The following is a 25,939-nucleotide window of genomic DNA, read 5'->3' as shown; positions in this document are numbered from 1 at the left end:
CTGCAAAAGTTCGCGAAAGCGTTTTGTAGTCACTGGCTAGTATTATCTGGTTAATTTAGCGAGCTAGCTAGCTAGTCATGTCAGATTTTACCATGGAGAACATGGAATTCACTTGCTTGTAGTGTATGTAACATTTAATTTGAACGTAATCTATATGTTACAGTTAAGCGGTTAAAACATTTTAAATTAAAGTTGTTGGGGTTTTTTTTTGTATTTTTAAACGACACCTGTTTTGATCCGCTCACAGAGTAAAGATGATCTTGTCATAATTAGCAAAGGGATCTAGTTTGATGTAGTTACAATGAGCTAATGCTAACTTGTCAGGTTTGTTAGCGTGGGCCAGTTTAGCTGACATTACGTCTAATTATCAAAATTGATTGCTGTTGAACTCGTGGACAGTGTGTTTAAATTCAGTGTTTTATTGTTATTGGTAAATAAGGACGTCCAAATTATATTAGCAATAAGATGAACAGGTTGGCTTTTTTCCCAGTCCTACTGACCGACTCATTTTTTGGAAAGGCAACGGTATAAAAACTTAATCTATTTGGCTGGCCACAAGGAAAGATGTGGCCCCAGAGATACTCAACAGACGATAACATGTTCCGCCTAATTGAAGAGCATTAAGTATAAGGATTGTTAACAGGTGTTAGGACAGCCGCAAATTTAAGTTGCGTCTTTGTTCGCAACTGTGAAACAAGTTGCTTTCTTCCAAATATTATTTTTCGTTATTTTTGAACATAGACAGACATTTAAAATGAACTGTGAAATGTCAGTCGACGAAATGGATGCAGTGGACCACCATTATACAAACACAAAATTCGCCGAGAAAGACCACAGAACCTTTTACGTCTCCCACATGTCGGGAAATTTTAATCAAAATCTTGGTGATGGAGGCGGATGGAGACAGGTGGATGTTCACCTGACTGGAGGCGCACCTTGGGGCTTTACTCTCAAAGGAGGTCTGGAGCATGGAGAGCCCCTCCTAATAACGAAAGTGAGTTCATGTTTATCTCATGACATGTATAGGGCTCTCGATATAATACATATAGAAAATTATTCATTCATTTCATTCAGTCTACCCCAGCGCTCATTGGGCGAAAGGCAGAGGAAACACAGTTCGCCAGTCGATATAGAAAATTATCCAAAGACAATATTACATGAACAAAAAATGATTAGAAGTTTCTTTGAAAATGTAATGTAGAAATCTGCCCAGTTTTAAAACTCTCCTTTTTCTTGTAAACTTACCTCTTTCATCATTGTTAGATTACTGCTTAAACAGTTGATACATGGATTGATTCAAAGAAGATCAATGGAGTGTTGGTTATTTTTAGGATGCTGTTGGGTGTCTGAGATTTCACAGAACAGTTTGAATGTTTGTACAAGGAAAGCTTGAGTAAAAATGTCACTGGTCCGTAACAGACAGTATCATGTTTGCATGCATGTCCTCCTTGACTTGTCCTTTTTAAAGCTGTTTTGATGGGACTTAGCAGCACACTTCACCTGAAAGCTGTAATCTAGTCTTCTCCCTGTGAGACTTATCAAGAAAGTATGCAAAATAATCGTTCATATATAATTCCGTCCCATTAACAGTATTTTGTGTGTGTGTATCTATCTATCTATCTATCTATCTATATATATATAGATAGATAGATAGATAGATAATGTTCCATTGACAGTAGAGGCTATACTGAGACAATCCATGTGTCAGTAATATGAAAAAAAAATCACTGACATTGTTCACGAGGAAATTTTCCTCTGGGAGTTTGAATACATGGCTGGTGTCTGTAATAGTTCCATTGTGAGACATTATGACTCAGTCTTTTTTTTTTAAGCTTTATAAGCTTATTTCATTTCTAATGTAAACAGGAATAAGAGATAACATAACAGTGTGCATCGTAAGGCAAACTCCATCAGGTGTTCTCTTCACTGTAAAATATGACCTGTTGACCTGTTAGTTTGGTAGACTCATGTATGATTAGAATGAAAATCGATAAATAGGCTAGTTTGACTTTACAGTGAAAACACCTACGTTTAAAAATCTGTGACACAGCAGAGCAAAGTTGTGTTAGTGTGATTTGTAATCCAAATCTGTAGTCATAGATGCATGTCAGGAACATTAAAGTAGTTAGATTTAGCATATTTAAGTGCTTAAGTAGCACATTTTTACAGAACAGATTTATTGCGTGAAATATAGCAGGAGGGGGTGTTGGAAGTTTTAAACAATAATTGTTCTCTTTAAATGTCCAAATAATTGGAAAATGCATTGTGCACTAGGCCTAAGTATGCTTTATTTCTTTAGCATACCAAACTCATTGCAACACTAAATTTAAAAGTCAGGGTATGAAAAAGGAATAGGGCTCCAAACGCTATCTATTCTCACAGGCTAGTCTCCACTCTGATTGTAAACCTCTCTGAAAGCCAGCCAATTGGAGGACTGTGTTCCATACACCTCATTAGTCTCTCTCAGCGTAAAATGATCTGAAAATCAAACACAGCCCGTACTCCCCCCAGTGTCAAACTGGGAGTGCACGTTCTTTATCCAGTTTAGACCCACAACTACCTTTGCCAAACATGTAGTCAGTGAAAATGCAAGCAGCATGTTTTTTTTTTTATTTTTTAAAACACTGGTCATTGGGATCCATTAGATTCCATGTTTTCCATAGAGCCTAGCGCAGACGTACTTTACTCAGCTCACCATTTTGTCGTTGTTGTCCTTTTGTCTTTGTCATAAAGCTTCTCGCGCAATGTATAAACATGAAAACTAAGTTCTAAGGTTGATGTTTAGAACGTCCAGGGAAATAAATGTCAAGTGCGCTTAGATCTGACAAGTCCTTACTTGTCAGTTAATGTTCAGGGCAAGTTAATGATTGTCATTTCTTGATCTTCATTTCTCGAATTGTACTACCAATGTGTAGGCTGAAAAAAATTAAGCAAACCCAAGAGGAGTTGCAGCAATCTACTTTTGAACCTGCTGGATAGTTCTTGATGGATATTCATCAGGGGATTGAGATATTGTATAGGATTGTGGAGTCTTAAAGTGAAGCTACTTAGCAGCCTTATCCCCAAACCACTTCCAAATTCACTGCTTGTTACAGCCTGTAGAGCCAGATAATGTCTTTATGATTGAAAGTGTTCAGCAATTAACACTCTGTCTCCCCGTATCTCTCTCTCTCTCTCTCTCTGAGTGCAGTGAGACTCCTATTTTGTACAGAAAATAAACAGTCTGGACTCATTTATGACTTGGAGTTTTCAACTCCAAAAAAAGAAAGCTGAGGATTCTGGATGGTATTTCTATGAAGGTGACTCACTGAAGTTGGAATTCAGATAATTGCCTCAATCTAAACCTTTTTCTGATGTGAAGACAAGAGTTTATGTCGGCACACATTGTTTTTCTGTCACTTATTCTACTTGATGTTAAACATTGAAGAGCCTCAATGATGTTGCTTCCCTTGTGTCCTTATGTAGAACAAAGCCATCTTTTAGTTTTTAGATGTTCTGTCACACGACATGCTATTGACGCTGATGACTAGTTTGCATCAGATTTACAGGGAGGAAAAAGGTTATCAGAGGATTAGGCATAGAATACCAGTTTGGACATGGAAGTGGCAGGAGTTTGATAAGCTCAAAAAAAAAGATCTCGTGCTTCTTTTGGAATTCTTTGGAGCAGCAACTGACCGAAACTCTGGAGCGTGTGAGGCTGTTTAATTATCAACCATGAGAGACCTTGCTGGCTGGCAAATTCGGGGTTGGGGGGAATAGCAGAAAGTCCGTTTTGCTGTGTGGAATGTGCCTCTCGGGAATATTTGGTATTCTGTTTTCCATACCCCAACTTGCTCCAAAGTTCAGGTCGTTCGTGAGTATAGCAAAGCCTAATTGATTGACAGTGGATGCAGAATGGTCGGATGCTGACCTCTGTGTGCCAACTGTAATTTTTTGAAGGACATGTGACCAGAAGAAGCAGAATTCCTGCAATTGCTCAGGTCTTTATGGGACTAAGAAGCTTAGGGTGGGTCTTATAGCTGGAGAGTTTTAAGCATTGTTGGCATCGATCACGTCAAGAATTTGATTCAAATTTTCCGGTGTGGGATAGCCGTGCTGTTTTCCCCTCACACTTAGAAGAACTCTCCAGGGGACACTGTAAGGCTTTCATACCCCCCGGAGACACCGTCACACCTCAGCAGCTGCAGTCGGTGAGATGAGTTAATATTGTACTTGTTTTGGTTTTTTTTGTTGTTTCTTTTGTTGTTGTTTTTTTAACTCTCCCGCGTTGACCAATATCTGGATGAAATCCACTCATCTGTCTTAGTCATGTGATGGAATTAGGCCTATGTCATAAAGTTTTGATCATTCACCTTGACACCTCAAAAGGCACATTTAGTGTTGGTGAAGCCTGTCTTCCTGAGCCAAAGAAGGTCAGAATGAAAACTTGGTTATATTTATGAACAAGTTTAAATTAAAAATCAACAGATGAGAAAGGTTCAGGAATCTGTGGGTCTTTTGAGCATCTTGTATGTATTTTAAATAATTTGCTATCTAATATTTATGTAAAATCATAAATAAGATAACCAGTGGTGTGGTTTCCAGTCGCAGGTTAAAAAAGAAAAAGTGCATGCAAGTGAGCAAAGCAGCAAAAAAGACCCTTCCTGCACCCCTTCATTTCAGCCGTGAGGAGATAGGGTTAAAGATAAGTCTTATTCATTATGGACATCCAGTTACTTCATTTTGGAAAGATCAGAGTTGAGTGTCATCGTTGTGTGCTTGGATGCCACCTTGAGACTATTCAGTGTATCCTGAAGATGTGTTGAAGATTTTTCCCTGTGCACACTGTAACACAGCACTGTATGGATATTGATACAAAAGCACCGGTCCAGAGTGGTGGCACCGGTACCATACCTTAACACTTGGATTGTATTTTCTGAAAACTCAGCTACGGTGTGTGTTAGACTAACCGTAATTAAAACTGTTACCTTAGACTATATTTGCCCTCACTGTTACTAATTCTTTCCTTGTAAGAGAAGCGTATGTTCATTAGAATGATGAAAGAGAAGCTAGACTTTGGGTCTCCAAAACTCTTTATTGATTTTTGGCGTCCTGTGTGCACTCTCCTTATCTGTGACATTTTACAAGGCCGGTGTCAGTGGTAAGCTTAGGTTTGGATTGCAGCCATTGTCGTGTAACATTTACAGTGTTATTTGTCCAACTCGTTGAACAAGCAGTTGCTCACAGTTGTGCTCTTTGCTCTTCGGCGTTAGGCATAAGGAGTGAGTCGAGAATGAGTAACAACCACATCACATTTTGTTTAACCTTCTCTTGAAAAAAAAAAAAAAAAGAAAAGAAAAAAAAATTAAATATTTTCTGAAGCGCAGCCAATGGAATTGGCTAGTCGACGCTTTTGGCGATTCAAGCAGTTTATCTCTGGTTGCAGAGATCAGTTTCAAGGACAAGAACAACCTGTCCATTCCTGTGGAGTTTGTGTTATTTTCGTTGTATCAGGGCTCTCTGTTAGACTCTGGGAGTTTGTTCAGTCCTTTTTTGAGGTCAGTTGCCTGTCTTCTCCTGCTCTGCCTCTGAATCTTGCTGAGCATTCTCTTGGCTCCAGAAGGTAACTGGCAGTGCCAGGAGCTAAGGAGGAATGTTAGAGCTTTGCTGGAATCTCCCAATGTACGGAATTATTTCTGACAGTTTGAAGCCTGTTGGAATGGCATGATGAAGCATCTGGGTTAAATTTAGCCTGGATTAGGGAAACCTGGCCCCTCTGTAGAACCTTCACTGAAATTCAGAGCAGAACCTTGATTGTCAAGAGAAGGAGTTGGGCAATAAGCGAGATTTCGTCATCACAGGGAGAGGCCAGTTAGGGTAGGTTGTCTATGTAGAACAATGTACCATCGTCTTGCCAGTGTCACCACGAGGTTCCATTTAATATCATCTTACAGGAATACGGTGACTCAGTCAAAACGTGGGCCTAAGCTGCCCAGGGCCACACCTTTTCTCTTTTATTTTTGTTTCCTCTCTTTCTGATAACGTGTGATGCATCACGGTACCTTGAAGTCACCATCAGTTCCTGTTTAGAGTGTGTTGTTGTTTGCTGATTTGTCTTTCTTTTGTACATAATGAAAGCAAAAAAGAAATGTAAGATACTCTTGTGTCTTGATTCATGACGTCAGGATGCAAGTACAGGTGCTCTGGCTGGTTGGATACCTGTTTATGTATGAGCTGAGTGTGAGATAAGAGAACTAGTTATGTCTAAGACACGACACATATATCTCTTGTATGCGTGCTTGACCCTGCATACCCAGAATACATTTGGAGACCGTGCATGCCCTGAACGCGTTTTCAAACATTTTCCTTTTTTTAAATCTCATTTTTATAGGCCTTTGTAGATTCACTAATGAAAGATCATAAAGGAAAAGAATACAGTGGACCGGCAGGGATCTAGCTTTGTCTGAGCAGAAAGAAAGTATTTTGAGTGCAGAGAAAAAGCAAAACTGGAACTAATTAAAATTCTCGACATTCCTGTCATACCGTGAGTTTTGCCAGAGGTCTTCATCGACTTTATTTAAATCCTCTGTTTCAATAAACCTAAATAATCCACTTTACACCACATGCACCTCTGTATGCAAAGACTGTATTTTCATTGTTTTTCACAGGAACCTTTTTTTTTAATCTGTTCTGGATTTCAATTTCACATGCAGCGGTAAGTAAATCTGAAGTCGATGAGATTGCACAAAGTTTGTAATATCATGTCTTATATCCAGACCGATAAGAGACACTTTGGGCGTTTGACATTTATGCTTAGCCCTTTTTTTTATTGAAGGACTTATGAAGATTGGTATTCATGCGTTTTCTTTCATTTGGTGATCACTCGGTTTGAGGAAATGAGGAATGAAGAAGACTCCCATGCAATGTGGGTCTGATTCTCAGTACGTGTGTTCTCAAACTCTCTGTCATCCAAAGTACCACTCAAACTGAGTATGTGTAGTGTTGTTTCAGAAATCATCTCAGACCAGTTTAGATCCTTAAGGAATGGTAGGAAACACACACACACACACTCACACACACACACCCCTGTGTACCTTAGTGATTTTATCACCTTTTTATGTTATGTTGTCATGTGTTGCATAGCATAACCCTTTTTTCTGCAGATGAGAAAGCAAAAATAGTTTAAGTACAAAACGGAGTTAGTGTGATTTAAAATTTAAAAAAAAAAAGAAAGGAAAAGAAAGAGAGAGAAACTTTTGAGCATTTTGTTCATCTACAGTATCTGGCAGGGATAGAGGAATGTGAAACATGGTGTGAACTTTCATCTCAGGGCCTTTCATATTTAACAAGGCCTCTCCAGTTACTCTTAAAACTATGTAAAGGGCTCTCCCATTGGATTGGTGTGATGTTACAGTTAAATAATTTAACTAATTATGGTGTACATTTGGGCAATCCTTTGGCTTTTTGTGTTTGGAATGGCCATGTTAAGCAATTGGCTCTCCCATTGGATTGGTGTGATGTTACAGTTAAATAATTTAACTGGTTATGGTGTACATTTGGGCAATCCTTTGGCTTTTCGTGTTTGGAATGGCCATGTTAAGCAAGAATTAAGATATTATTTGTAGGGATTAGCATTGCGTAGTTCATCTTAAGTGTACAATGATGAGGCTGTGTTTAAAGCTATGGTCCCACTTTGTACACTAAGGAGACAGAGGAAAGGGAAATTTGACAGAAGTGCCATTCATTCTCCATAGCAGCAGATGACAATGGCACAAGTCACATGTGTGTGATATATGGGTTAAGGTCTAAGTGATATATGGTTTTCTACAGGAGTGCTTGGGGGGTCTGACAGAAACTGTGCTCAGCACAGTGAGGTCTATGGGATTTCAGTGAGTAGGACACACACTCCTGACCTATACATCCTTCCCCTTCTACTCTGCAAACTGCCTACACCCCCCCCACACACACACACCCATCGTGATTTAGTGGGAGTACAAGTGGTGAAAATCCAAAGATGCATCGTACTGGCCTAAGTCTCCTGAGGAGTTTGTCCCTCAAGATCTGTTGGGCTTATTATTGTGTTGACCATCAGTTTACCAGAAATTTCTCACACCGAGATATGCAGGATTGGTCCATGATTCAGGATTCAAGTGACAAACCATAGCAAACTCCCACTGGCATCTCTCTGCTGCTCTTTGCTCAAACATATCCATTGTTCTTAGCCATTTATTTTCTCACTATGGTGCATAGCAGCAGAGTGGGGGGGGGTATCCTTAGAGTGGCTGTTTTGCATTAGCGTTTGAGGGTTATTTTAAGTGCAGCTTATTCAACCACTCGGAATCTGAAAGGTTTGCCTTGTTTTACGTGCTCTGAGGAAACTGCAAGCCCGGATGTCTCGGAGCCCTGCTGATTTTAAAAATAATAACATGGGGTAGCACTCTTTGCACTCTTGGTGAGAGCCAAAAAAATAACCGCTGTTTGCGCATTCTTTATGGAGTGCATATTTTTTGAGCTGTTATTTAACACGCTCTGTTGTCCAAGGACTGCCCGAGGAGAGGGATCGAGTGGCTCTTCGGTGCACTTGAAGCTGGCCAGTGTTTCCCTGCCTAAATTTTGGTGTAATCCTCTAAGATCCCCTCCTCATGAAGGGTTAAGCTTTTGAGCTTGAACTTGGGCCGTGGAGCAGACTTGCCCGTGCAGCTCTGCGTTGGAGACCCCGGTGAAACAGCAGGTCTAATGATGTTTAACCATAAAGGAGATAAAAAAAACAAAAAAACTGCCCAATCTTTCAAAATCACTATCCTTGAAACCCAGTGTGAATGTGGTGCTCCAGAGATTATGTCATTCGTCAGAGATGCTGCAGTGAGGTTTTCCATTTCCCTGTAATATTTCACCGGACCTCATGGACACCAGAGCTTAAGATGTTGTGATAAAAACCGTGATCTACCGACTCAGCGTTCTTGAGCTAACTGAGATGGCATGTGTTGGAAGACAGCATTACTTATCATTTCAGGAATTTTTCAAAAACCAGACCCCCCCCCCCCCAACCTCCAACCTTGGGCGCCTTCAAATCCGCTCTTTATGAGGGAATAATGAAAAGGGGGATGTGATTAAGCCTATGCTAGCTTGGCCCTGCTGGTAATCTGTGCAGGGGTTAAGGCCTAGTCTCCATTACCTGCCGATTTAGGCTAGTGAATGTGCTTCCACTGTTAAGGCATTCAGAGTAGACTTGGATAAAGCCCCTGGGGAGCTTGAGTGAAGGTAACATGTTTCTTTGTTGTTAACAAGGCAAAGGGAACTTCCTAGCTAGCTATTTATGTGATGCTCCCTAGACAAGTGGTCAAAGGTCAGATTTGTTTTTTTTGAGAAGGAACAGGGGCCAGGATGTTAGTTTAGTGATGTTTCTGATCAGCTCAGCAGTTCTAAGACCCTGTGGGATTGTGTTTCCTCTGCTTTAAGTCAAGCATTTCTTATGGAAGTTTTTGTTTATTTGTGCAGAGAATCCATGCACTGTTTATACTTTGTTGTAATTTAAGATGAATTCCCTCTCTTTCTCTCTCTCTCTCTCTCTCTCTCTCTCTCTCTTTCTCTCTCTCCTTCTCACACATGCTCAGTCTGATCTAACCCCAACACTCCACCCCCATAGTCTTTCTCTTGTTCGACATTCATGAGTATTCATGGGTAACACAGCCATTGGCATCGTCATCATCTGGTCCTCCTAGCCTCTGGCTTCACAGCGGCCCTCCTCCACCTGCATACTTTGGAGCACATCTGAATTCCACACTGGTGCCTCATGACCTGTTTCCCAACCCTTCCACCCCCATTTTTTAAATGAAAAACAAAAAAAACAAAACAAAACAAAACCCTTAATTTTGTGCATATAGCATTTGCTTTTTCTTCTTCCACTTCTCTGTATTCTCACTATAGTAGGCAAAAGATGTGTTTAGATTTATTACACATCAGTGTATGTATGTGTTGTAACCTGTTTCACTGTGCTACAGGTAGAAGAGGACAGCAAAGCTTCAGCCGTGAACCTCCAAGTAGGAGACGAGCTCGTCGTCATCAACGAAATTCCACTCAGTGGCTACCGACAGGAGGCCATCTGCCTCATTAAGGGCTCTCACAAGACACTCTCACTGGGAGTGAAAAGGTAATCTACACACAGTCACATCTGCAACCTCCCCCTCTGGACCTCACACACCTTCTGCCTTAGAGAGCTACCAAACTCTCCCGTTGTCATGGTGGTGTTTCCGGGAAAACCATGGTGACTGTCGCTAAGAGTGGAGCAGTCTGCTGAATAACTCTCTGACTAAATCTCGGCTTTTGTCTCCAGTAACATCCTTTTCCCCTATGTAGTGCACTATTGCTGAGAGGATCAGAAAGGCTTGCGGTGGTAAATGAATCACACCTTTCTATTTGAGCGCAGAGTTTGCGTAATTTCCGTGTCTGGTCTAAATACGCAAGTCAGAAGCTAGGTAAGTCCCAAAGAGCGTTTTTAGCCAGGTGATTCCTGGATGTTGTGGCAGCTTCCGGATAGAGGGTCACTGAAAACGACATTCAGAGGGAAGGTAACATGCCGTGGACTTTTGATCTTTGGGTTTTTCCCGTAGCTTTAGTATGACGATACAGGTACAGGCTTTCTCAGGTACATATTTTCTCTGAAATATTTAAGGTACATTTGCCAAACACTGCCAACAGCTTGCATTCTTCTTGAGGCGTCCTGAGGTTAGTGCCAGTGATCGCACACCGTGTTGCCATTCCCATCCTTTTGCAATAGGCTGAAATCCAGGTCTGGTCACATTCTGTAAGAGAGGGAAAAACTGATTTACATTCTCAGGTGATGATGTTGTTGACTGACTGTGTTTCAACATACACTACATCTCTGTGGGTTTCTTTTCTGTGGAACACACTACCACCAGGATCAGTCATGATAGCCAAGAAAAGAAACCAGGGGATCCACGAATCATGGTTAAAGGTTGTTGTTTTAAGAGATGCTTGTATTTTAGCATAGACGTCATCTTAACTACCTTCTCCTGAACCAGGCTGGCATCTCTCAGGCTACTGTATGTGGGAAGCACCCTGGAGTGGAGGGAGCTGTTTTGCTCTTTTAGATGCAAATGATGGGATTTGGCCTTTATTCTTGTTGGATGATTATATCATCTCTGAATAACAGCCTGAATAACATGTCCTTTGCTCCGTTTGTCCCTTTGTCAGGGACAACACAGGAGTTTGCATGTGTCCCTGCCAGCAGTGTTTAGTCAAATGTATTACACGTGATCAGCTTCCTTCTTTCTCTCTGACTTACTGGCTTCACTTGTATTCCTGCACTGTTCATTGCAGTCATTTAGCCATAAACATGGACACACAAAAATATCATACAGGTCCTTTCATCCTATGCCCCGCGGTAATGACCTACTATGAAGTACTGGGTTGTTGACAGACTGTGTTGTAACTTCCCAGAGCTCAGGCACCTGCATCATTCCAAGTGAGAAGGCGCTGGAAATTTTGATCACATCTCAGAATTGTACCGGCAAGAAACATGAACATGGTGCTGTACTTTAACATATTATATTTGAAAACTGTAAAAGTAATGTGTAACAAGTATCAATTTTGTATTTTGCTTGTCTTTTACTCTTTAATGTTTGGAAGGCCTAGTAACTGGTAATCCTGTGAGTGTTCCTTTAACGCAGTGGTCACTTCAGTCGCGGTGAGTTAGGCTGACACAAAGTTCCTCTGTCCTGCTAAGTCCACCACCAATGTTAGCATGCTACAAGGTTCATGTTGTCATTGAGCAGCACGGTGCACGAGAGTGCTGTTTGTTTTACTCCTCCTACCAAAGTTTGGGGGAGAGGCACCCTGGCTGACTCACCTGCCCTGAAAGCAAAGCCGTTTGTGTTCCAGTGTGGCACAGGGAGATGCGACTGGCCTGTCAGGTTATGCTTTAACAGGGTGTGCCTCTCAGGAGTACAGTGAAGAATAACTGTGGTCTGACTTGACCTCGGGTCTTTTTTTAAATCATCTTTGACCATCATTGGCTTTTGACACTGACATGGACACTTGAATGAATGCATCTGCATCTGGATTTATGCGGTGGTTTTATGAATCAGCTTTCACCTTCATTAGCATCTGACACTGGCGCGGATACTTCAGTGAATGGATCATTGTATTGATACAGCACTCTTTAACATTTAGAATAACTTTGTAAAAAATTCATATGAACCTGTGAAAAATGCCTCACCCATAACCATATTCATTTTTAGTGAAATCACCTGTATGATAGTCTCATTGTTTTATCCAGATGCAAAAGTGACAGGTCAAAGTCTGGTTATCTGTGTGATGCCCCATACTCTCTCTTTCTCTTTTTGTCTCTATGGCTCAGACATCCTGTCTTTCACACACACACACACAAAACCAGAACGCAGAAGAGAGCATACCACACTGACAGACTTTGAATAATAACTACACGCTCAAAAAAACATGTGGACGACACAAGAGTTCATTTGAAATATGTTGTTTTGAATATTTAGTGATCAGTACTTCCAATGGTAAAATATGACCCTTCTGTTTTGAACAGTGTAGCGTGAAGATTAAGGTTTCAAGATTTTATCTGAGAAGGCTGTAAATAAAAAACCTGCGGTACTCTCAGTGAAGCCTAGATTGGTCAAACAGTCCAGATTCCTTAAGGAATATAAACGCTTTTTTTCTGTCAACAATCCTTTTCCTGAGTGATTTTTGTCATGGTAAATTAAAAAAAAAATCTGATAAAAATCTTTTGGCCTATTTTCATGAGCAGTAGCCAATGAGGAACACGCAGATGTCGCTCCCCCTTTGTGTGTTTTCAGCCTCTTAGAGGAGACCTTAGGTGTGTTACCACATCACACTATAACTCCTCAACAGCAATTAATACTCAGAAAAATGTATAGTCAATGTTTGGGTTTCTCACAAAAAACCAAAGGAAGTAGGAACTCCTGTATTGCTCAATGAAAGATTTTTTTTTTCTCATAAAGAGTAACTAAGACAGAAAGTGGTCATACAACCCAAACCTGTTTCCTTGTCTTCTGTGAGGAAATGGTGTATTTACTGTAGTTTGTACTAACTTGTTCAGAAATCTTCAGCTGTATTCCAGGTATTGTATGTTTGCATGGTGGTTGCTCCAGAGTGAACACATGAGGTTAGATGAATCAGCTCAGTTTTTTTCCTCAAACATAAGCTGCATTGCATTTCTAGTAGCTGTCAGTTTGGTGGAACATTCCAGTCACATGAAGTAAAGGTGAGCAAGCATAGTAAAATTTAGGCGGGGGGGGGGGGGGTGTTGTTGGGTTGTTTTTGTTTTTGCTTTTTTTTTTTTTTTTTTAAACACGAGCTTCCTCGAAAACCTTTTTCCTGTCTTTTTTAAAGATAGCACATTTGTGGCCATACACTTTGGACGACCAGAATAAGACATTCGATGAGAAAGAAGAGAGATAGAGAAAACGGGGAATTTCTCTTTTTAGCTGTGCTTTTGCTCGGCTCTGTAATAGCATCTGCAGCAGACAATTTCTGTTGGCCGCAGTAGAATTCTGTGACTGAATTAGAATACAGGGAGAAGAGAAGAGGTCATTACAGGACCACAATGGTGGGCAGGGCTGCATAGCTGTCCTCTTCCACGTCTCCAGACCTCTGCTTTAAATTGTAGACGTCTCTCAGTCTACGGCTCAGAAACAAACCAAAAATGTTTTGGTTTCTGAAAAACTGACAGCTAGCTCCCCATACCGCCTACAGCTTCGAGATCGAGATTAAACACTAAGAGTGAACATGGTATGACTTGTTTAAAATGTGTTTACAAGAGAACCTTAAAAAAAAAAAAAAAAAAGAGAGAGAGAAGAAGACAGAAGCAATCAACCAGACAGCTGTTTACAGACACGTATGCCCTTCTATCATTAACCTACAGGCCTCTGAGCTCAGTTCCATTCGTTTCCATTTATTTATTTACCCGGCACTGTTAAGGCATCTGAGATCAGAGTGGCAGTGGGTGACAATGCGTTCTCATTTTCAGGCTGACAGACGCTGAACCGAGAGGGGTTTTATGCATAGTGTCGTTGGTGGTGCCGGGGAACAGCACAGAAGTCAGTTGCACACAAAGGTCTTTATCTGTTTTCGCAGCAAAACTGCTAAAATTGAACGTCCTCATTAAAAATTCTGTCCCGTGTTACACGTGCATGACATTTCTTTGCTCCTACGTACAGTGTATTTTAGATGTTTGGATAAAGTATCTTAGACCCAATACTGGAGAGAGAGAGAGAGAGAGAGGAAGATTTGGATGCGGGTTTCAGTGTGGAAAGGACGGAGTGCGGTGATAAAATGAAATGACGTAATGTGTTTACGGATGAGAGTTGTATTGACCAGGTGACAGACATTTCCCCTGTGTTGTCTCAGCTTCAAGCAACAACGAGAAGAGAATCCCATGACTTGCTGTTATTATGGAGAACGTTCCAGTGGGACAGTCTGTCTCTGCTTTTTGGCAGAGGTGTAAGCTTTGTATGACTGTTAACATGTCAACCTATGATGTAAATAGTTTTGTTGGACTTTGTTGCGTGTGTGAAGGGGGCAGGGATGTCAGTGTGTGTGTGTGTGTGTGTGTGTTTGTAGGAAGGGAGTGTGAGGAAGCGTTATCAGTTTATGGAATGACTATTTTGTTAATGAGGAACTAAGAGGTGATGGGTGTGGCCTCTGTTTTGCATATGATGACCTCATCTGGAAGTATGAGATCACACCCACTGCCATCAGAGAAAGGGTGTGTCTTTGCTTGTTTCAGGTGCTGTGCAAATACAAGAGATGCGTCCATGTGTGGGAATGTGAGTGTGCGTATTCATCCAGAGCCTTTGTATTGCAGTGAACCAGTGTAGACATAATGTCACAGTCATTGTACATTGACACCTAACTTTCTAAGCACAGTGTATTCAGTATCATGACTGGTAGTATGACGACACTCACTCTGGATTTCTGCCACAGACTCCCAAAGCACAATAGGTACTCTGTATCATGTGTAGCCCCATAATCTGAACAGAGATATTAGGACTGTAGTCTGTGTGTTGACAATGGGATTATGAGTCTGTTCTGGGTGGATTAACGCCCACACTTCCCTTTTCCAGACTGTCTGGTCTGGTAACAGAATAAGGGTGGAGGGCAAGGACAGAGTTAACCTGAGACAGAATCACCACACGACTCTCTTTTTTGAGATGTTGCCAAGTTATGTACTAATGCAGATGTAATAACTGACAATTAAACACTTTGTAAATCAGCATTCAAACACTCCAGAGACTTCAGATTAGGTGCACTTTACTGAAACACAAGTTGAAATAGGGCAGAGAAAGAGGTACTTTAATTCTGTCAGGATTGTTTGCCACTGAACACCGATTCAGAAAAACCGAAGTAAGCCGTGGATGAGGCCATGTTTGTGGGCTGCCCCTCTCTGCCCAGTTTACTTTGTTTTGTGAGGATTACTCAAGCTTCATGGGGGCACTGGTTTATCCACTGGTTTCTAAGGCTGCAGAGAACTTTCGAGCGATTGTAACCCTGACTTAATGTGACAGCAGTGTTTTTTGTCTCATTCCGCCGCTGAGGTCCTCCCCTTTAAAGCCAAACCCTGGCAAGAGAGGCCAGCAGCTTATTGTCAGATGACATATTAGCTGAAGTAGGCATTCACTGGTTTAATTACGTTGAAAGTGCTTTAAGAGAAGATGCTTTACAGACTATGAAATCTCCTGTGTAACTGGATGAATTATCAGTTAGTTAATCAGACTTTTTTTTTTTTTTTAGTCCTTTGGTGTGGTGGATGTGTACTCATATCCACTGGAATGTATGACAGTCATGCTCCTCTGAAACATTTACTGGTTATGATTAACATACATTGGGGGATGATGTCATTTTTGCTTGAACGGGTTATTGATTTACCAGTCGGTTTCGACCTTTTGAAACAGTTTTGGCTTTTAGTGACTTGCGCAATGTTGTACAGACTATTTGCTCATTTGTAATGACAGTTGATTGTGATTCAGTTTACATGTTCCCAACATGAAGTAAGTGTGTGTATGTGTGTGTCTATGGATGTGTGATGCGTGTGTGTGTGTGTGTGTGTGTGTGTGAGAGAGAGAGAGAGAGAGATAGAGAGAGAGATAGGCAGGCTGTGCGTTTGTGTGTGTTTGTCAACATAACTCTTTGCCCACTCTCCTTCAAGGTCAATGCGTGAAGTAGCTGCAGGCCAGGCCAGTCTGTGGAGTTGAGTTGTGTCGTAAATTCATAATGAAGGTTAAACTGTTCATTTATTTTTGTGTGTCACTGCCTAATACATTTAACCCATCAGGTGCTATGGTTTATCTGCTCATTCCACATATAATCCAAGAAAACCCTCATTAATACTGCCAGTACATTTTTATCTGGGAAGTGTCCCCTTTTGTTTGCTGTTTCAAGGGCACATGTGCCTCATGGCCATATTGTTAAGCAAACTGTTCTGTAAAAATCTCAGTGGTCTCTGTAAGATGGATTGTTATGTCTATCACTTTGTTCAGGCTTTTTTCTGAGAACAGACATGTTCTTTTGCTCACTGAGTTTGTTCCCATACGCACGTGCTTTAAATACAGTCTTCCTGGAGTCTCTGGTCTGACTGGTTCCTTCTCCTCACTGCTGTCCAGGTTAATCCACACAGTTTTTCCCTCCAGCAGATTGCGTCTGCAGTGAACAGGCCAACTTAGTGGAATTCACTCTGTAATGTCTTTCTTTTGTCTGAGCCTTTGGAGTCCCTGAAAGTTATGCGTGGCCTTCATGTTAATTTCCTCGCACCATTGTGTCATTACCTCTTCTGCTTCCTTTAAATGGCCTTTTGACACCATTGACCTCAGGCCAGGGAAATGGCAGACGTTGCTATGCAGTAAAAGGGACTGATCAACAATCCACAACACTGCGCCCTGTCAAGTGTCGGTTGTTGAACAAGAAGGGCTGCTGCCATCTAGTGGTGAAAAGTGTGAATTCTCTTAAGTAGCAGGCCTTGCGTACTGAGTTTTTGTGGAGGGCTTTTTGGAATGTCATATATCAGATCATCTGCCCAAAACTCTGAAGGGGGTAGCTGTGCCTCCTGCATTAGGTCAGTGAAAGAATGACTAATGCTTGTCTTGGCACGTATTTCTATACACATTTCATTGTTTCTTTTGAAACCAGAGTGGTTCCAGATTGCAGAAAATGCTCCTTTATCATCGTTAGTTATCCTTTGACCGCAGGGGAGCTTAAACAGTTCTATTTTAGTCTTTCTTTAACACGGACCATAAAAGTGGTGTATTTGAAAATAGAAGTAGATCATTCAACTTTCGATTCACGGTCTGGCTGCTAAAAGAACTCTCTCAGGAAAGTCTGTGATTCAGAAGATCAAGTGAATGTCTATGTGACTGGTCAGACAACTCAAACACTCAGTAAATATCATATTATTGACCAGTACACCTACAACACACCCAGCGGAGTTTTATTTAATTTGACGTATTGTACATGTGCTGAGTAGTGCTTTATGTCAGTGTGGTTATATTAAAAAAAAAAAAAAAAGAGCTAGCCTAATTAACTGGGCTTTTGTGGTTAGTCAGTGGCAGACACCAAAACTGTACATAATATGTTTTAATATATAATCGAGGGTACAGCCCTATTGTAATCTCAGAGGTTTTTTTTTTTTTTTTACTTCAGTATATTTGCAGACTCCCTTAATCCTTTGTCCCACTAAGAACCATAAATTATTGGTTTACTTTGGGCACAGATTGTCAAGTCATCACGGAAATCCCTTTATCTGGGCAGTGTCTGGCTATTTTACAGCTTTAAAAGAGAGGTAATTGGTATAACGAAGAATGCTGACTCAGCTGGGGTACGACCTGTCTGTGAGCATGCCAATTAGAATCATGACGCTTTGTGGCTTCGCTAAGCCTCAACCACGTTACTGCAGGGTTCAGAATCCAATTATAACCAACAAAGCTTCTGGGTTGTGAGAGCTCGGAGAAGGAGGAGATAGTACAGGTTGTTAGGGCAGGTGGCTAGAATGTTCCAGAGATGTCTCAGGTCTCAAATATAGTGACTTTATATGCATGTGTGTTTTAGTCTTGGCTCTCTTGATGGACAGTTTCATTGTGTAGAGAGCTGGATCTCTTAAAATAAGTATTTTTATGATGTGCTGCTCTTGGAAGTAGGCCCGACACCACCCTGTTTCAAAGGAAGAGCGGAGCGTTCCATTGCTACAGTGAGTGAACATCCATTGGTTTAGACAGATCTCACAAGCATTAAAGGAAGCTGTTGTTTTCACAAGAACAAAATAATTAAACAAACATGAAGAGGCAGTGTGAGTTTGCTACTTGGACCTTACACATCATGACAGAGTTGTCTGGTGCCGTCTGATGATTTATGTTAGGTATGTAACCTTTTGCATTTTGCGCGGACACTTTGCCTACTGGGTCTTTTTGCATAAAGTAAAAAAAGGTGGAAGATAATTCTGAAGTATGTTGGAAAAACTGAAACTGTTTTTAGGTCAATGTTCCTCTAAAGTTCAGAGTATTACAATTAGACACTTCCCTACCTTTTTCTTTTGTAATAATGTTACTTTTTATGTTACATTGACATTCTGTGATGAGATTGAAGCTAATAAAAATCGTGTTTTGTAGACAGCGGTCTGTGTGATATTGTGGTTTGATGTGTTCTTTTAGCGTTGGGGTTGTACTAGCTTGTGAAACTCTCGCGCTTGCCTGACATTTCTGTGACACCTGTTACATCATCAGCTGAGCAAGACTTGTACCTGGGAAAAATCCGGAGGGATTTATCGCCCTGTGCTTTGTCACTGCATGTGAAAGACGGACTGAAAACCAGCTAATGGCTCGTCATATTACACTGCAGAGAAGGTCTCCTTTGTGCCGGAGCAGCCTCTTGCCCCCTTTTTTTTTTTTTTTTTTTTTTTTCCGCTAAAGCTTTGAGTCGGGAGAACTTGGGGCTGGGGCTCGGCTCTCAGGCGGTCAGAACATTTTGGAAACTGTGTCCTGTTTTAGCTTTGGATCTTTCACGATGTTGCCCTCCTCTGCCTAACCTATTGTGCCTTGGGTGCATTTTGGTTTTTGGTATTGTAGCTGGACAGGGTAAATTAGAGGAGGAGAGGTCAGAAGCTGGTCAGAGGCCCGTGGACAGAGGGAGCATTCTGAGTGACATTAGTGACCTAATGCCTAGACGGTTTGTTACGAAGCAACATGAGTACAGTGACTTAATTTTCAGGGTTCTCTGACATCTGCTTGAGCGCACTTTGCAGTGAAGTTGTGTATTTGCTGTTACTGTGGTCCTTTAGTGCAAGGACTGTTTGTAACATATATCATTTTATTTTTGCCTTTCCGTGAGCCGCACCGAACACTTTGTGGAATGGACTAAACGCATTTCAAAGTTACAGTGAATGATATTCTAGTTCTGTTTGACAAAGTTTCTTCATAGGCAATGAATCAGTGTTAACAGTTGGCTGAATTGTGGTGGCATATGAGTACATGGAGATATGATGACACTTCAAAAGAATGTGTGATGTTTCGAGACTTTGTCCTGACTGGTGTGTTGCTCAACTATTGTGAGAGTCTAAATTAGTTTATAGTGTATTCTGTAGGAAGTTAACATCCTTGCTACACAATAATTTGCATTTCTATTTAACTTGTACCCAAAACAGGTATCTTCCTGAGGAGTCTTGCATCCTAACTTTCCAGTTGTGGTACACTGCCAACTCAGGCAAATGCTCAGACACTGCCTTAAAAAAAAAAAAAAAAAAAAGAGGTCATGGAGTTCAAGGCTTCTTCCAATCAGACTAACCTCTCCTGCTGTAGTAAATGTTGGAAAAACAAGCAGTGGTGTCCAATAGCATGAACAAGTTGGAATGTATAAGAATTTGTCATGCCGGTGTTCAAGGACCTCAGCCCCAAAACACGGAGAACAGGGGGCCGAGGGGAGTCCGAGACACGATGGCTGGTATGCAGCTCAGCTCTGGAATTTGGTCGTCATTGCAACCTGCTCACGCTTCACCTCTCTGGGTCCAACATGAGTGGCCTGATTGTGTAGGCTGCTAAAGAGAGCCATTGTGAAGAAGAGCATTTTGAGACCTTCAAGAGTCCATCAAACTGCCAAGTCACCTATAGCCAGATCGGCAGAATGAGGACGACAGCATGGTCAGCATTTTCTCTATTCGCTATCTAGTATTGTTGAAGTGTTAAAACTATGGAGCAATGAGTTTCATGTGTGTTGTGACCCAAATCAAATTCTTGGTTCGTTATGTTCACACTCTGCGACAAGCAGAATATGTGGGGGTTTTTTGTTTTTTTTTAATCTGTCCACTAACTGAGGAAAGTCATGTGGACCAGCTTTCCCCATAATTTACCCCTAAATATGCCTTGCTCAGAGGAGCATTGGATGATTTGGAATATCACAGGCTAATATGATGATAAGCCAAAAAGGTAAATATATAGTTATTTATTGTTCCGGCAAACAGAACATAGATAAATCAGTTTGTGGATACCAGAATAAAACTGACTTTAACTGATGTTCACATTACTTTCGAGAGATGACTCTTGGTGTTTTGATTTGATACAATCAGTACAAGAGCAGTGGGTCATATCTTTTTCCTGATTAGAAAAGTATGACGTTTATGGGAAGATTAATGCCTTGCTATGGCCCCCTGTCTGGAATGCATGGATAAGGAGTTGTCTCACAATAGATCATTGTGAAAGATTGTTTTGTAAAGCCTGCCTGTCAGCCAAAGTCCCACATAATTCTTCCATAATCTTCTTGCCTGTCACCAGACTATTTGTTTTTGTGCCAAAGCATGTTTTAATCAAACCTTTATAGGTCAAGCTACGATCTCAGTCTGTGCCCACTTACTGCTGCTCTAACTTGCCAGACTGTATTGAGTATTATGGAAGAGCTTATAAGTTAGGTTATTTGCCCCCCACACACACACACACACACCCCACCCCACCCCCCTTTTTAAACTCCAGATGGTCTTTGTCAGGCTCCCTGTCTGTCAGATTTAGTCACATGATCACTTGAGAGGGAGACCAAACTTGGGGGGTCATGTTTTGTGGTATCCTGTGTCTCCAGCGAGCCGGGAGTTCCTGCTATGTGAATGGGATACTTTCAGTATCAAGCCGCTGATGTACAAACTACTCGGTGGATTACATCTTAATTTTTTTTTTTATCTTAATACAGTTTTAGTGCTGTCAGGAAGCCCACTTTCTCCTTGCTTAATAACTCTTAAACCTTTAAGTAGTCCAAGAAAATTTAGTATACCATTTTAATCTGAAATAAGCAGATATGATTTCCTCCTCCTGGTTCCCTCAGCTTATTTGTTACAAATAAAATGCCAGTGATAACTGTGTCCTTTGGTTACTTAGTGCTTGGGAAACCAGAACACTAAAGACCCTACGAAAATCAATCTGTTGCTATAGCAATTGAAGAAACACTGGCCTGGCCTCACAACAGGAGACTGAGCAAGAGAATCCATTCTTAAAACTCATTAACATACCACCGATGAGCCAATCAAGGAAGAGAAGCTGCTTAAAGAGAAGATTACTTAAAGGCGACTGGCTATGACAAGACCCCCGCCTCCCTCCAGGGGTAAAACCACTATATTCCATGGGGAGATCTTCTCTGACTGAAACTCAGGCACAGACAAAGTGGAAATTTATGTTCGCAAGTCATCCGCAAATATGTTTGTTGGTGCAGCAGGGTTTGTCAGAGTAACGAGTCTCTCTGTATGGGGTGTGTGTTGACTCATTCTTATTTCATGATCTTGTTTATGGAAGCTGTGGATGGATGAAAAGACCCCTGCTATGGTCAGACACTGGTCGTCTGTGGAGCTCCTCTTTGTCCAGGGCAGGCTTTGATGTGAATATGGAATGTGCTGCCTGAGGAGTGCTCTGGAGCACACCCAGACACCCGCCACTGCTTCCCCAGAGCCTCCCCAGTTTGGCAGTTTGTGCAACCTGTTGAGGAGTTTCTGCTGGCTGCCTGGTTTGCTTGAGAAAGTGCTTGGTGAGTTCTGAGACTTGTTTTTGAGCTCGCCGGTCAGTGTGCTTTGTGTCACAGCTGCTGTTTTGTTGTTGCCATTGTTTTGTCTAGCTGTCTGTTCAGCAAAGTGTAGAATTTTTTTTTGTTTTTCCCTGTGATGTGGAACAGAGAGTGACTTCAGTGGTGTTTACTCCACTTTTAGTCCTTGAGGGATTGAGAAGCTGAAGTGTTGAAACTATAGAGTAGTGAGCATGTGTGTTGTAACCCAAATCAAATTCTTGGTTCTTTATTGTTCACACTCTGCACTAGGCAATACCTTGCCCATTAGAAAAGCCATTGCAAATTTCAGTGCTGAATTTATTTCTCAGGTAGCACTTTTTTATATATGGTTTTTATAAAGAAGGGTTTTTTTTTTTTTTGTTTTTTTTTTATTTTAGTTTTAATTACTTTTATTCTGTCATGTAGCTACTTAGTTCATTGTGGCACCCTCAGTGAGAAAAAATTACAAGCCTTTTTGATAAGCAATATACTCTGTACACGTTTTATATAGGGGTGGGGTCTTTTTCGGAGCTGACCTTTGCCGAGAGGTTCGGTTTCGTTGGTTTGTACAAGAACACATCATTGGCTATGTTCTTTTCGGCCACGATTTGTTTGTTTTTGAACATGCCCTTAAAAAAAACGAGTGGGGACTTTCCCTGAAGAGCCCCCCCCTCCCCCCAATGGCCTCCATTCTCTGCTGGCTCCGCTGTTTCACTCGACTGGCATATCTGTGCGGGGCAAGCTGTAGCCTTGACAATACGTCTAATAAAAACAGGCCCATTTGCATCTCAATAGCCAGCACCATGTGTGGCTAGCACAGATCTCTCTTCAGCCTCTTCCTCTGGAAAAAGGAGACGCACAGAGAATCAACCCTCCATGGGCCTCTCTGTGTCCAGAAGTTGCTTTTAATCCTCAATTCATTTTTTTTAAGCGATACAGTTGTAAAAGGATGTTTTTGCTATAGATCTTAATCTGACTCTAGTAGGATATTAAATCACATTTAATTGTTGCTGTCAACTGTTAAGATCAAGGGATCAGTTGGCGGTCATAAGGGCAGTAAAAGTTGCATTAGCTTATATATTTCTTAGTGTTTGTTGTGCAGTAGTTAATATGTATGTGTGAAATACTGCTTTGAACTTTAATGCACTTTCTCTGCCAGAAAGTAAGACCCTGTTCATTCAGAGATCGGAGGGATCGGGGGCCGTGGCTTTGAATGGGGGTGTATCCTCACTTGTCCCACAATGGTTTCACCCGGAGTTACCAGCAAGAGAAAAGTTTTATATTTCGATGTGACTATATTTTACGAAACTTTGCCCAGTCTGTAGACATGTCAAGGACACTGTGTGTTTGTCATTATATATGTCTGAGTTAGATGGTGCCTTTGATTGATTTGCTGATAAGGTAGGGGTGCTGTGAGAGACAAGAGCTTGGGTCTCAGAGGTCAAGTTTGAGGGGCTGTTGAGTGAGAAGCTGTGCAGGGACATAAAGAGGAATGTCTTGTGCAGTCACTTGGAAAACAGTTAAAGGAGCTCCCATGTTATGTTGTCATTTGAACTCATTTCAGTGAGCTGGATTTGTGGTGTGTGTGTTGGTTTTTCTCGGAAGCTTTAGTTTCGTAATTTTAAATATATTTTAAAGATTGGGCTGCCATTTTGTTTTTCAAAAATGATTTACAATTGGTCTACACAGTTGCTGGTTGTTCCTTACCTAAGTAAGCTCAATTCATATTAAGACAGCTATCTAACGTCTGCCGTCTTAAGTGCTCTGCGAGATCATAAACTTTGCAAATTCAGTTCACCAGTAGTCAGATTGAGCACTGGTAGTGAATTCAGTTTCTCCCATTTTAAATTTCCCCACAAGATGTCTCCCTAAGCATGTCTTCTACAGATTTGTAGTCATGTAGGGTCTCATGGTGTTAGGTCACTGTATTCACAGAGACTGGAGCTCTGGACAGGGCAGACAACAGCTTGGTTAGAGTAGACTCACAGCTGATCTGGTTTTGTAAGAGTTCCCAAGGCTCTTAAACCCTCCGCCCATGCTGAGATTTATGACGACCTGAAGGACCATATGGCCCAAGACTAAGCACAGTGACTCACTTCATCCTCTTGTTTACTATGGTGACTAGATTCATAAACAGGAACTATGAATGCTCCTAGGATATCCCATTAAGAGCACATCTGCTTGTCACTAGTATTGTCACCTACAAGTTTGGAGGCTATCTAACTGACCAGTGACAATACAAGAGACTAAAGATACTGTCTTCAGACTGAGCTGTTTTGTTGTTTAATTATTGTATTTCTTCAAAATGCTTTTAGAAAAGGGACATATATGTATTGATACATTTATCAGTGACCCTTAGGTCTACTTCAGCACACGAGGTTCCATAGTGATTGTTTCTTGAGCACCTTGTATTTGCTTTACTCATTGTGAGTGTGACCTTACAGATATAGCCTAATCAGTCTTAGTTGTGAAGCATAAGTGCCAAGAATGGAGCAACATGAACAGTTACTAACCTTTTGATTCCTGAACCTAATGCATAATATTTCTGAATGTAATGCAAGCAGTTGCTTGAAATAGCTGGCCCATGTCCTGAATGATGTCAGTGCAAGTGATGTCAGTATAAGTGCTGTCGTTCAGATGTCCTGAAGCTGAAACTTACTCCAGCTTTGTTGTGGGGATTATTAATACAACTCTAGTTGTTTCTCTGAAAACACATGCAGCGTAGCTACTCCAGGCAAACCATACAGATATTTATATTAAAATAGGGTGTGGTAGCAACAAAAAGCCAAAGTCATTTGTTTTCTATGTGGAGAGACTTGCAAACCTATGATTTTTAGGACATGGTGGGCAAAAAGTAGATAAATGTAACTTTGCCCTTGCTACAGTAATACACTGAACATGCTTACTAGTTATGACAGAATTTTTTCTCCACTACGCATAAAATATAAGGGTTTGTGGTGCTGTTTATTATTTCTCCAAACCTTACAACTCAGCTCTGGAACAGTATTGAGACTTCAAGAGGCAGGAGTAGCATGGTGCAATGTCCCAGAGTTTGTTTAACCAACTATCTTCAGCTAAGTTCCTAACAGTGACCAGCTGGACATTACATGGGAGAGGCATAGGTTGGCCCTGTAATGAAAAAGAAAAGTATTATTTGGCTAGTTTGTTCCCTTTCCAGCCGCAGCTCGTGGGTCTGGAACGTGCTAGGCAACATTGCTTTCAATAAAAATTCTACGTACTACGTTAAACAACTATCTACATATTGCCTTTGTCCTTTTGCTGAACTAGTCTCCTCAAGGTAATTGGGAATATTAACGCTGACGGTAAGAAGTATGTGGGTATGCAGTCTGGTATTGCAGCAGATTTGTTGTGTCATCTAGTTTGATTGGATATTCACATATCCGAGTCTGTCCGTCGGTAGCGGTAGCATGATCCATGACATTGACTGAGTTCAGATATTCAGCATGTCTGTGCCTCCCTTCTGGCCCCCTTCAGGAAAATGGTGGACATTGTAGCACAGAAAATGCCACCAGAGAGCGACATACATGTGGCCAGGAACTTTCTCACGAAGATTTTGCGAAGTTCAATGAGGTATAGTATCGTTGTGACTATCAGCCAACCCATCCCTTTGTCTAACCACCATTGTCCAATCAGATTGCCTTAGTCCCATTTATTCCTTGGTGTTTTTATATTTATTTATTCTTTTTTTTTTTTTTTTATGCCATCCACCCTCACCATCTCCACTTCTCACAGCAGTCTGTGTCGTACTTCCATTCAAAAGATTTACAGATTGTTTAGACAATGTTAGGGTCATTCCATTTGAAAAGTTACCAAAAACTTTTTCGTAACTGTCAGATTTTTTTTTTAATTCATCATAAGAAACTTTATTTGGGTAGAG

At 41.1% G+C, this 25,939-nt stretch overlaps 1 protein-coding gene across 2 annotated transcripts in view; it reads left to right on the top strand.

Moving 5' to 3' along the window:
- Positions 1 to 213: 213 nt before the first annotated feature.
- Positions 214 to 25,939, top strand: part of shroom2a (shroom family member 2a) — a 41,340-nt gene continuing 15,614 nt past the window's right edge. Inside the window, exons 1-4 of one of the 2 annotated variants that reach the window (XM_030791046.1) lie at positions 214 to 994; positions 9,981 to 10,129; positions 18,508 to 18,513; positions 25,537 to 25,632. In XM_030791046.1, coding sequence (XP_030646906.1) covers positions 755 to 994; positions 9,981 to 10,129; positions 18,508 to 18,513; positions 25,537 to 25,632 — 491 coding nt within the window. In that variant the 5' untranslated portion in view covers positions 214 to 754. The remainder of the gene's footprint in view (positions 995 to 9,980; positions 10,130 to 18,507; positions 18,514 to 25,536; positions 25,633 to 25,939) is intronic. The other variant, XM_030791047.1, reaches the window with a different exon arrangement.

Source organism: Chanos chanos, chromosome 14 (assembly GCF_902362185.1).
Source record: "Chanos chanos chromosome 14, fChaCha1.1, whole genome shotgun sequence".
Lineage (NCBI taxonomy): Eukaryota > Metazoa > Chordata > Actinopteri > Gonorynchiformes > Chanidae > Chanos > Chanos chanos.
The sequence above is the reverse complement of the archived record's forward strand: the minus strand, read 5'-3'. Positions and strand labels throughout refer to the sequence as shown.